This window comes from Cetorhinus maximus, chromosome 24 (assembly GCF_964194155.1).
Source record: "Cetorhinus maximus chromosome 24, sCetMax3.hap1.1, whole genome shotgun sequence".
NCBI lineage: Eukaryota > Metazoa > Chordata > Chondrichthyes > Lamniformes > Cetorhinidae > Cetorhinus > Cetorhinus maximus.
Genome location: NC_135902.1, coordinates 46,212,707 through 46,225,149, shown reverse-complemented (window position 1 = coordinate 46,225,149; position 12,443 = coordinate 46,212,707). Strand labels below are relative to the sequence as shown.

The 12,443-nt window shown below is 41.0% G+C and overlaps 1 protein-coding gene across 2 annotated transcripts in view; it reads right to left on the bottom strand.

The window, feature by feature from the left end:
- Positions 1-12,443, bottom strand: part of LOC144699854 (E3 ubiquitin-protein ligase rnf213-alpha-like) — a 159,607-nt gene that overhangs the window by 118,575 nt on the left and 28,589 nt on the right. For both annotated transcript variants that reach the window (XM_078571162.1, XM_078571160.1), the window contains 3 exons: positions 11,155-11,414; positions 8,345-8,497; positions 1,349-1,554 (listed from right to left, as the gene is read on the bottom strand). In XM_078571162.1, coding sequence (XP_078427288.1) covers positions 1,349-1,554; positions 8,345-8,497; positions 11,155-11,414 — 619 coding nt within the window. The remainder of the gene's footprint in view (positions 1-1,348; positions 1,555-8,344; positions 8,498-11,154; positions 11,415-12,443) is intronic.

Sequence of the window (12,443 nt, the reverse complement as noted above, 5' to 3'; positions counted from 1 at the left end):
TCCACAGACAGCCTCTTTCCCTGCCCCACTGCTACCTGATCCATCCCAATGCTCTCAATCCCAGAATCTGTCCCAGTGTTCCCAGTCCTCCTTTTCCAGGTAAGGCTAATTATATCAGCGAAGAGGTAGCAGGAAAGCATGGAGATAAGGGATGCAACGGGAGAAAGTGGGTCAGATTGAGGAGGGTACGAGAAGGGAACCACGGGGGGCAACATTTATTCAACAGCCAGGATCTCAAATGCAGTCTTAAGCCATTAGTGGCCCATTTTCCTTGTCCATTGCACCACAGCATCCACTTGACAGGGAGCAAGACTTTGCCTTCTGAGTTGCAAGGTGCAGGATTCAGAGCCTGGTTCAGGCAGTCCCAGTAGGTGGACATCAGAGCTCCGGCTCTAAATTTAAGGTTGACATCCAGTAGGATAGTCCCATCCAAAAGGTGTGGGTAGTTCTCTCATCACTGTATAGATTGAGAGCACCAAAAAAAGTCCTTCCAACTGTTTAGCACTAATCACTATACAAGTCTAGTCTAACAATTATGGTGTCCACAGGGGTGCTTACGTCATAGCTGGTTAGACTGTTAATCAGTCTGCAAGTCCCACTCTCTTAGAGAATGAGTGCAAAGATATGGAAACGACCACCTGAAAAGGATGAAAATGACAGAGAAACAAATAAAGGGAAAGAGGAGCAGAAGAGGAGAGACAGGGAGAGAAACAGCATCACAAAGACCACAGACAGCAGGTAGAAACTACATTGTCTGACTTAAATGAACAATACTGCAGGAGTTTGAAAGGTACATTTCTTTCACAATCTGTGCAGGTTTTGAAGGGCTATGGCTCAGGGTCTCAGGCTTCTCCTAACTCTTCTGTCCGTATTCAAGATGAAGATGCCACTTCCATAAACAGACCAAGGTTTCCAGCAACCAAAACCTGCACGTTTATACATGCCACGAATGGGGTATGTTACATGTTGTAAACAGGTCTGAAAATCACTCCCAAATTATGGAACAAAATACTGGAGATTACGCAGATCATATTCAAAACCAGACTTAGAAGTAAAACAAAGAGTCAGGTTTATTCACAAGCTACATAGTATGCAGCAGTAATAAGCCACAGTAAGTTAGTGAATGCTCAAATGCTGATTTGTAATGAGACATGAAACGAGACCAGGATATACAATCAGTCTAATTGATCAGCTCATGTGCCAACAATTCCAATAGAGGGGGAATAGGATTGTTATTTCCCAGCAAAAATGTTGTAACAGGACCATGTCATTTTTATATAAAAACGTAATTTCAAAACTGGTTATGGAACCAGCAATTAAAATAGGCTAATAGTGCACAACTACTTACCTCCTTCACTAACCAAGTTTGGTTTAATGTGTAAACAGCGGTCAGTGGTACAATCATCAGGTGAATCCCACTTATAAATCACTTCATATTCCAATTTATCAGCTTGCATTTTACGGATTGCATATTTATAAGCAAGTGTTTTTCCAACTATTCTTTTGTGGGTAAATAGCCGTCCTTCAATTAAGTATCCATGTTCTTTCAAATTCCTGTTAAGAAGAAATAAATAAACTGATTAATTGATTTTATATGAACAAATATTAGAGACATAAATGATTTAGATCCGAATTGATCACTGAGTGAAATACAATTGTTCTAGGTTAGGGAGTGTAATAGAATCTTATCCTGGACAGGGGAGGAGGTTCCTGTATTGCATAAGAAGTTACACAACATTAATACAATATGCAACAGGAATTTGGCCCCTTCAGCCCCCTCTGCCATTCACTGAGATCTGTGACCTAAATCCATGTATTTGTCTTTCTCTCATGTCCTTACACCTTCAGATAACAAAAATCTGTCAACCACTATTTTAAAATTAACAACTGGTCTAGCATCAAAGGGAGTTCTAAAAATTCTACCATCCTTTGTGTGTATAAGTGTTTCCTAGGCCTGAATTTTCCCGTTGGCGATTTGGGGGTGGGGCCCGCTCACCGACAGGAAAATGACGCGGAATGACATCAGGAAGAACCCCCAACATCATCCCGGTCCCTTTAAATTTTTAGGAAGGCGGGTGGACAGCGAAGTCAATTGAGGCCATTGACATGCTAATTAAGATAATCAAAGACCTGCCCGTCCAACCTTAAGGCTGGCGGGCAGGCTAGGAGCCCCAGCGGGCTCCTGATAATGCATGAAACCTCATCCACTGGCAGGATGAGGCTTCATGTCCATTTTTAAAAAGAGTAATAAAGTTTATGTCCTTTTTATTAACATGTCCCATCTCGTATGACATTGTCACATGAGGGGGACATGTTAATAATTTTTAAATTTTTCTACCGCACTTTGACAGCTGGGGATTCCCTCCCCCCCACCCCCGCACAGGAAGCGCGTAGCGCTTCCTGTCGGGCAGGCCGCTGGGCGGGCCTTAATTGGCCCGCCCACTCAAAATGGCGGCGGGCCCCATTTCGGTGGCGGGGGTCAGCTGTCTGCCCGCCACTGAGCCAGTGGGGCCCGCACGCCCATCAAGGGCAAAATTCTGCCCCTAATTTCAACACCAGTCCCCCACAAAAGAAAATAAAGAAAATCTATCTACGCTATATGTTCCCTTCAGTGATCTATTGAAGAGGGAGGTGTTAACAATCCTACAGACTTGATATTTGTATGTTTTGGGACTGTGTCAATGGAGTTTAGAAGCATGAGAGGCGACCTTATTGAAACATATAAGATTCTTAGGGGGCTTGACAGGTAGATGCTGAGAGGTTGTTTCCCCTTGTGGTAGGGTCAAGCCCTGAGGGCAGAATCTCAGAGTGAGGGGTCACTCATTTAAGACAGTGGTGAGGAGGAATTTCTTTTCTCAGAGGGTTCTTAATCTGTGGAATTCTTTACCACAGAGGGCTGTGGAGGCTGGGTCATTAAGTATATACAAGGCTTAGATACAGATTTTTAATCAGTAAGGGAATCAAGGGTTACGGGGGAAAGGCAGAAAAGTGGAGTTGAGGATTAGCAGATCAGCCATGATCTCATTGAATGGCAAAGCAAACTCGATGGGCCGAATGGCCTGCTTCTGCTCCTACATCTTGTGGTCTTTAATTTAAGGTAAAATGGAGACATAAAGGGTCATGTGACCTGACAACAAGACTGACTTGGTTGCTACAGGAACAAGGAAGCCCAGTCAAGAGACTTGTTCAGCAAGGTGTGAAGTTCTCACACCTGGGAACTAAGGCAAGGGTAGCTGTGCTGACAGTGAATAGATTTTCCATATCCTGGCTTTTGGGCAGAAGTGGAAAAGGATGGCAATGGGTGTGGTTAGCAGACAGAAGCTGATGCGAGTTCTCTGCGAGTTACCAAAGCAGGATGCATGAGGGAAATGTTCTCTTGTCAAATTGATGCATCCTACAGCCATCCAAAGAATGGACGTCCAATCCCTCTACGCCTCCATCCCCCACCGGGATGGTCTGAGGGCTCTCCGCTTCTTCCTCGAACAGAGGCCCGAACAATCCCCATCCACTATTACTCTCCTCCGTCTGGCTGAACTTGTTCTCTCATTGAACAATTTCTCCTTAAACTTGTCTCACTTCCTCCAAATAAAAGGCGTGGCTATGGATACGCGCATTGGCCCCAGTTATGCCTATCTCTTTATGGAGTATGTGGGACATTCTTTGTTCCAGTCCTACTCAGGCCCCCTCACACAACTCTTTCTCAGGTACATCGACGACTGCTTCAGTGCTGCTTCATGCTCTCATCTGGATCTGTAAAAATGTATTAATTTTGCTTCCAATTTCCACCCCTCCATCATTTTCACGTGGTCCATCACTGACACTTCCCTTCCTTTCCTTGACATCTCTGTCTCAATTTCTGGTGATAGGCTGTCCGCAATACTCATTACAAACCTACCGACTCCCACAGCTATCTCGACCACAGCTCCTCACACCCCGCTTCTTGTAAGGACGCCATCCCATTCTCTCAGTTACTTCACCTCCGTCACATCTGTTCTGATGATGCCACTTTCAAAAACAGTTCCTCTGACATGTCTTCCTTCTTCCTTAATCGTGGTTTTCCACCCACGGTGGTTGACAGAGCCCGCAACCATGTCCGGCCCGTCTCCCTCGCATCCGCCCTCACTCCTTCCACTCCCTCTCAGAACCTTGATAGGGTCCTCCTTGTCCTCACTTATCACCAGCCTCCGCGTTCAAAGGATCATCCTCCGCCATTTCTGCCAACTCCAGCATGATGCCACCACCAAACACATCTTCCCTTCACCCCACCGGCAGCTTTCCACAGGGATCGTTCCCTCCGGGACACCCTGGTCCACTCCTCCATTACCCCCTACACCTCAACCCCCTCCCAAGGCACCTTCCCATGCAACCGCAGAAGGTGCAACACCTGCCCCTTTACTTCCCCCGCCTCACCGTCCAAGGGCCCAAAAACTCCTTTCAAGTGATGCAGCACTTCACTTGCACTTCCCTCAATTTAATCAACTGCATTCGCTTCTCCCAATGCGGTCTCCTCTACATTGGAGAGACCAAACGCAGACTGGGTGACCACTTTGCGGAACACCTTCGGTCTGTCTGCAAGCATGACCCAGACCTCCCTGTTGCTTGCCATTTCAACACTCCACCCTGCTCTCATGCCCACATGTCCGTCCTTAGACTGCTGCAATATTCCAGTGAAGCTCAACGCAAACTGGAGGAACAGCACCTCATCTTCCGACTAGGCACGTTACAGCCTTCCGGACTTAATATTGAGTTCAACAACTTCAGATCATGAACTCTCTCCTCCATCCCCACACCCTTTCTGATCCCCCTTTTTCCAATAATTTATAATTTTTAAAAAAATACATTTTTCTTTTCCCACCTATTTTTAAATTTATTTCGATCTATTGCTTTATCTCCACCTTTTAGCCCATTTCAATCCCTTCCCCCCACTCCAATCCCAATAGGGCCATCTGCCACTTGCTTGTCCTGCTTGCTACTCTTAATGTCCCCATTAGCACATTCCTTAGATAATATCACCACCAACAACACCCCTTTGTCCTTTTGTCTATGACATCTTTGGAAATCTCTTCTTTGCCTCCACCTATCACTGGCCCTCTATCCAACTCTACCTGTCCCAGCCCCTCTACTAGCTTATATTTCACCTCATTTCTCTATTTCCTTAGTTCTGATGAAGAGTCATACGGACTTGAAACTTCAACTGTGTTCCTCTCCGCAGATGCTGTCAGACCTGCTGAGTTTTTACAGCTATTTTTATTTTTGTTTTTGTATCCGTAAGATTCATCCTGGTGTGGCCAGGGATGGTGTGGGAAGAAGAATTGCCAGAACAGGCTTTACTGCTGGTAGTGGATTTGGAAACTTTACAAAAACTGCCTTGAGACAGTCACTTGAAGTTACTACTCGGCAAAACAGGGAAATATGAACCCATTGTAAACTGGGAGCAACTGCGAACTGTTTGCTATTTGTGGGGAGTGCGGCGTAAAGTATAGCGATATTGTAGGATTTTCAATTCACCTACTGAAAGCGTTTAGTCATTGTTGCTTTTAAGTAATGTGTTACAGTAAAAGTCTTAAAACTTGAAATTGGTGATTCTTTCAGTCAGTCATTGGAATATATTTTTAAAAGTTATCAATCTCTATGGAGATTGTAACAAATATCTTGAAAATTTTGATCAAATCATCCCTTGACTTCTAAATTCTAGAGGATACAACCTTAATTTGTGTAATTTTCACTCAATTTAACCCTTGGAGTCCATTGGAGTATCATTCTAGTGAATCTATGCTGCACTCCCTCCAAGGTCAATACAGGTGCAGCGCCTCAAATCCAGCAACCTCAGGACCGATGCCATGCCGTATATCAGATTTTCTTGGACTTTGGATTATCCGTCTAAATCATGCATTTTCATCACGGTGAAGCTACAAGAAACTTAAGTGTCCGAAGACACGACCATTTTGATCCCAATACCTCTACGCTCATCCATAAACAAATATTCTCATCTTTGATCTTAATCCTGATAAAAGATTGATAAGAAAGGACTTTTACAAGTAAAAATGGATCGGGTCTCTGATACTGGTGCTTCAGAATGACATCAGTGATTGCACTGCACACGCGCAGAGTAATCTTGGTGGTTATCTTTAATGCTGGTGGCCATATGTGCAGCAGTAGCGACACACACAGTGAGACACAAGGAATGAAAGAGACCAAATAGTACTCTTATAATGTTAGCCCACACCATCAATTCCCCCATACAGGACAGCTGCTGAATGCTGGCACCTGAGGCGGATGTTATTTGATGTGATAACATACAAAAGACAGGGCAAATTATATAAACATTGTAAATGTTGAGTGGTGCCCACAAGAGAGAGAAATGTCTGGTTTTTGAACAATTCTGGTTTTCGGACATCTGGATTTGGTACCTGCATATTCTTCCTTAGGTAAGGTGCCCAGAACTGTTCCCAGTACTCCACGTGTACTCTAACCAGAGTTTTATAGATCCAAGACTTCTACCTCCTTGTTTTCTAGTACTTTAGATGTAAAGGCCAGCATTCCATTAGTGTTTTTAATTATTTTCTGTACCTGTTCATGGCATTTCAATATCTGGACCTCAAGTTTCTTTGGACGTTCCATGGTTTCTAGTTTTTCACCATTTAGAAAATATGCTGTTCTGTTCTTTTGAGGTCCAGAGTAGATGATCTCACCTTTGCCTACAGTCTTGCCCATTCACAATCTATCTCTGCACTTTTACACTTCCAACTCAACTGCTTATAATGCTACCTATCTTCCATGTCATCAGCAACTTTGGATACATGGCTTTCTATCCCGTCATGTAAGTCGTTAATAAATACAGTGAATAGATGAGGCCTCAAAACAGATTCTCATGGGACAAGTCACATTCGGCCAATTAGAATACCTACTCATTATCCCTACTCTCTACCTCCTGCCCCTCAGCCTATATTCTAACCAAGCTAATAACTTTCCTTCAATTCCACGAGCTTCAACTTTGGCTAAAAGACTCTCGAGGGACTTCATCAAATACCTTTCTGAATTTCATATAAATCAAATCCACAGGCAATCCTCTCCATTACTATAGTTTACAGAAGTCAGAAAGCCACAAGACAGTCATCTATCCACCCCTTTTAAAATGGAAAGAAACAAATTTGTAACAATTCACTACTGTAAATGTGTTTAATAGGTGTCATTTTATACCTTGTTTTATTTTTAATGTAAAAGTTCATTTTCAAAATATATGAATAATATAAGCTTATTTTTCAAAATTACAATATCTGAAGAGAAATGGCTTACAAGTTTGGCGAAAACAGAATTAGATTTTAAAAGTCAGATCTTAGCTGAGGGGTCCTTTTTTAAAAAAGGACATAATTTCTAACTCAAATATGAAAAAGGCATCAACATTTTAGTGGTGGAAAATACTGTATTGAAAGTTATTACATTAACTTGACACCTTACGTTGTAGAGTCCAGCACACAGCTCCCCATTATGCATCAATTCTAAAGGAATTATAGACTTTAGGATGAAAGCCTTTCTGTAATTTCAAGTCCAAGGCAAAATTTAAGCTTTTGAACTGACACAGAATGTACTGTAGAATCCAAGTTTACCAATTTTCAAAAGACACTGGCTTCTAAATGGAAGATAACTTTAAGTCTAGTGGAATTGACCAGTCATACAGATGGACCATGACACAAGTCAAACCATCCAGTGGTTTGGACTAGACCATCAATTTTCATTTATGCAACACCTCCTGAATCCACCCCTGCCTAAGCTCATCAGTTGCTGAAATCCTCATTCCTTTTTTACCTCTGGACTTGACTATTCTAACACACTCCTGGCCAGTCTCCCATCTTCCACCCACTATAAGCTTGAGTTTTGGCTCAGCTCATGTCCTAACTTACATCAGATCTCATTCACCTATCACCCCTGTGCTCACTGACGTACATTGAGGGTTGCTTAACCAGGAACCAATGCAAAATTCTCAATGGTGTCTTCAGATGTCTCCATGTCTCTAACCTCCTCCAGCCCTTTGAAAAATCTGTGCTCCTCCAATTCTGGTATCTTCCGTATCCACACACTTAATCGCACTGCCATAAGTTCTGGAATTTCTTTCTTAAGCCTCTCTGCCTTTGTCTCCTCCTTAAAACCTACCTCTGACCAAACATTCAGTCATCTGCCCTAATATTTCCTCATGTGCTAATGCTCCTGTTTTAGGACATTTTATGTAAAGTCTTTACATAAATACAAGTTGTCATTGTAAGCATTTTCATTTTTCTCAAATTCAAAATAAATTAAAACAAAAAAACTGCCTTGAAAGAACTCTAGCAGTAACTTGGAAACCTACTTGGTTACATGCATCTCCAACACATCCGTGCTCCAGTCCCCGCCGAGACCTCTCACAACTATCACATCTGATTCCGGACTGAATTTAAAATCCTTCGATAATAATGCATGGAAATAAACGACAATGGTTTCTGCCTGCGTTAAAACGTTGTACCTGTTGATTAAAAAATATTTTTAAAGAAAATAAAAATATTTTAATCCTTGAAAGACAAAATATTTAGCTATTCCATTTTAATAAACTTTCAGTTTTACACTATTTTATTACATTCAGCTTTAAAATGCAGTAAGTATAAATGGCGTTCTGCAAGTTTGGCCCAGATTTTGCGTTAGTAATGACTGCAAAACTGCCATTACTCCTCCGTAACTGGCAGCAACTTCTGGAGTCCATATATGCATGCACTGTTCAACACAGAAATCCAGAAGTTACTGCCAGTGATTCTCAATAGGTTGTTTTGCTGAGGTCCCTGCAGACTGCAGCCAAACAGAAATCACTGAGCTGAGAAAAATATATCCCATTACATTATTAGTCTTGATGTAAAAACCCTTGAAAAAAAGTTGCACCTGGTTGAATGAGATGTATTTGGGTTTTTAATAGCACACCCTAAGCTCATAATTATGGCTGAAAATCCTCCATGGACCTGAAAAACGAATTCTTCTTTTGTGAAATGTCGAATTTCTTTATTATAATTACATTAACTCAACATGTTTTCATTTTTTTTTTAAAGCATTTGCTTATGATATTTCAACCTCTATCCTAATCCTATTTGAATATTCCAATCACTTATTTCCCTCTGTAAAATTTCATTGAAAGCAAAGGATAATCAGTGGATCTTACTTCCTAGCTTGCTGTCTGTGAGGATATTTCAATATGATTCGGAGTTTACTCGGTTAAATGACATCACTGTTGCTGGATGCCTGGAGATCTCCTCGACTTGTGGTTGGGAAAGGGGAAATCCACAGCACAGAGGTCACTAGATCTTTGCAGGCAGCTTTCTTTGATGTCAGTGGCAAGCATCATCACTTCACCTCTGACCTTGAAATTCGGGATGTAATTTTATAATTGTAATAAACTCAACAACCTCAACTTTACTGGTCACAGCTGTGAAAGGCCTTTGTCAGTGGGTGGACTGCAAACAGAGATATCTTTGGAACACAGGAAGCCATGAGAGGTGATAATTTTTTTAAATGAGCTGAGTGGGTAAAAACTAGCAGCATGACATGACATAGGTAGCTGTGATGGGCATCAAAGTGAAAATGGAGGGTCTTGAAACATGAGGGGCTCCAGAGAAAAGGAGTTTAAAGGGTTGGAGAGTAAAGTGCTGTTTGATGGCTGCTGGTAGCATGGAACAGAAACTGGGATAGTCAAGCATGGAGTGGGTGACTGGGGAAGCAAGTAGGAAGGTGGGAGACTGATTTTTTTTTTAAATTGCAGGGGCCATTAGGACGACCAGAAAGCATGGGTAAGATAGCCTAGTAAAAAGAAAATTGAAAGTTTAAAAACAAAAATGAAGCAAGTGCATTTTCATAAGCAGAATTCAAGATGGTAACAGAGCTGGGAAAGAAAGGAATTTGTTCCATTTGCCACCTACTAACCAAAGCATGTAATCATGGCAACTCGACGCAGGGAATGTCAAAGCAAAACGTATATGTAACCTGACACAAAAGTGTGACCAAAATTCAGGACAACAGGATGCAGGATTAATATTTTTAATTTACTGCAAGTCAATCTTCTGTCAAGTCAAGATTAAGTGTAGCCTTCAGGTTAAGAGGTTGATAGTGAGTAATAACTTGATCTGAGCACACTGATTAAGGACAAAAAGTATATGATTTTATGTAGTACATTTTTTTTTGTTATTTATATGGCTAAATAAAAAGAATATGCATTTATGCGATTGCAGTCACTATTGGAGTATAGGTAAACATTGGCACAGGAAGATCCTTGAAACAGGAGTGAGATGAAAAACCAGGTAATCTATTTTAGGGATGTTGATTGAGGGATAAGTCAGGACACCAAAAAGCTCTCCTTTTCTTCAAACAAAGGCACACAGACTCTCTTTTCAATGTTTGATCTGAGGGACAGCACCTCTGAAAGTGCAGCATTCCCTCAAGACAACTGATGTATGACTAGAATTTGTGTTCAAAGCTCCATAGTGGGGCTTTAACGCCTTCCGTTTCAGAGGCTAGGTTGCTATGACTGACTCAAAGCTAAGCATAATCTTGAAAAATAAGGTTGCTGAATGGGAGTTCGTCTGCCATACAAACTGATGAGCTCAGAAATTGAGGGAAATAAATGCCATCAGCTATGGGAGGGTCACCAGAAATTTACATGGGTGATTTCAATTGCAATTGTGAATGTACAAATTTTAAGTGGAAAAGCAGACACAGAAGTGTAACAAATTCTGTTTTGAGCATACAAATAAATATGCATGTTGCAAAACAACTTAAAATAGCAGATATTTGGGAAGTAAAAAATTAACAAGCTTTCCATTCAAATGGCTCCAAGATATATGGCAATTATTGTTACTGTTTAATTGCATTAATTGCAATTTTGGTGAACTTTGAGTGCCAAAATAGATATTTTGAGAGAAAATTCTCCTTCAAGTAATAAAAATGTCAAGATCGTGTTCAATGCAAATTTTAAATTTGGCACATCGCGAAGATGTATAACAAGATACTGCAACAAAATGCAATGCCAAGATATTGTAGAAATTAAATAGTCTGAAGTGAGCAAATACTTGGTATTTGTTTAATAAACAAATTGACTTTTTTCTATTAACAGCCAGCTACCTCTCTACTTAGCACATTTCCCACCTTTGGATAGAAGACTTGTTACTTGAATCTTTTTTCTTCTTCTTTTTGTCCTTTCTATTTAAGCTCTCAGATTCAGTGCCTTGCTCATCGCTTTTGTTGTCCATTGTTGTAGTAGACAATTCTGTACTGTTTTTCCGCTTCATCGGCACCAATGAACTATCAAGCGATTTTTCTTGCCCAACTTCGGAGTCATGCTCAAGTCCTTTCTTTTTGTTCTGTTGAATTTGATTCTCTTTATTAAAAGTTCCTGGATATTCACCCTGGAGGCCACCAAAAAGAAAAACAAAATTTGAATGCACCTGCCATCTGATGTCTTCTCGCTATATTTTTTTCCTTTGGGATTAGCGTCAGTAGCCACGACTGTAAGGGGACCTCGTGTTCTCTAATGTTTTTTGTTTTTTTCACACCCGGTGTCGGTCATCACTACCGCGGTCTATGTCATGGTCATCATCAAATCAAAAAAGATCCATCTCTGCCTTATGTGAACCACCAGGAATTCTTTTACTAACATCCTTATTATCACAAGAGTCATTGTTTTCCTCACAAGGAACCAAATTGCAGTTTCTAAAGCAGTTACTAATGTAGCAGTTAGTCACTGGATAAGTGTATGACATCCATCACACTATAATTTTACATATCTTTGAAATACCAAAATCCTCAGAGAAATCTGAAACAGAAACCACTGTGTGCAGGAATCGTTATCTTTCTGTCAGGCTCCTGTTTACTATCGTGTTTTCCCTTTTTCTCCCCAGCCCTTCAAGAATTTGATTTTCTTTTCAGAATTTTAGAAACTGGAGAATTGGAAATGCCTTGCGTTTGTGCTAGCTTTCCAATCTGCATTCAAATTTTTAAGATAACCACTTGTTCACACACTGACATGATGTTAATAAACAGGTTCTTAGGCAATTTGACCACTGAATGCAAATTGGATTGGGAGGTGGAAGTCTCAGGTTCAAAGGTGACAAATCTCATTAAAGTGAGATTTTTGAACGCCCCAACTGCAAATAAGTGGAAATTGCAATGAATTAATTTGATCTGCAATAAAACAAAATTTTCACAATTGGAAGTATAAGGGAAAAATGGGACTTCAGAAATGCTTGTGGTAAAATAGCAATTGCAATGAAGCAAGCTGATAATAAAAAGATAGAAGCAAAACACTGCAGATGCTGGAAATCCAAAACAAAAATAAAAATACCTGGAAAAACTCAGCAGGTCTGACCACATCTGCGGAGAGGAACACAGTTAACGTTTCGAGTCCGTATTACTCTTCAACAGAACAAAGGAAAAAT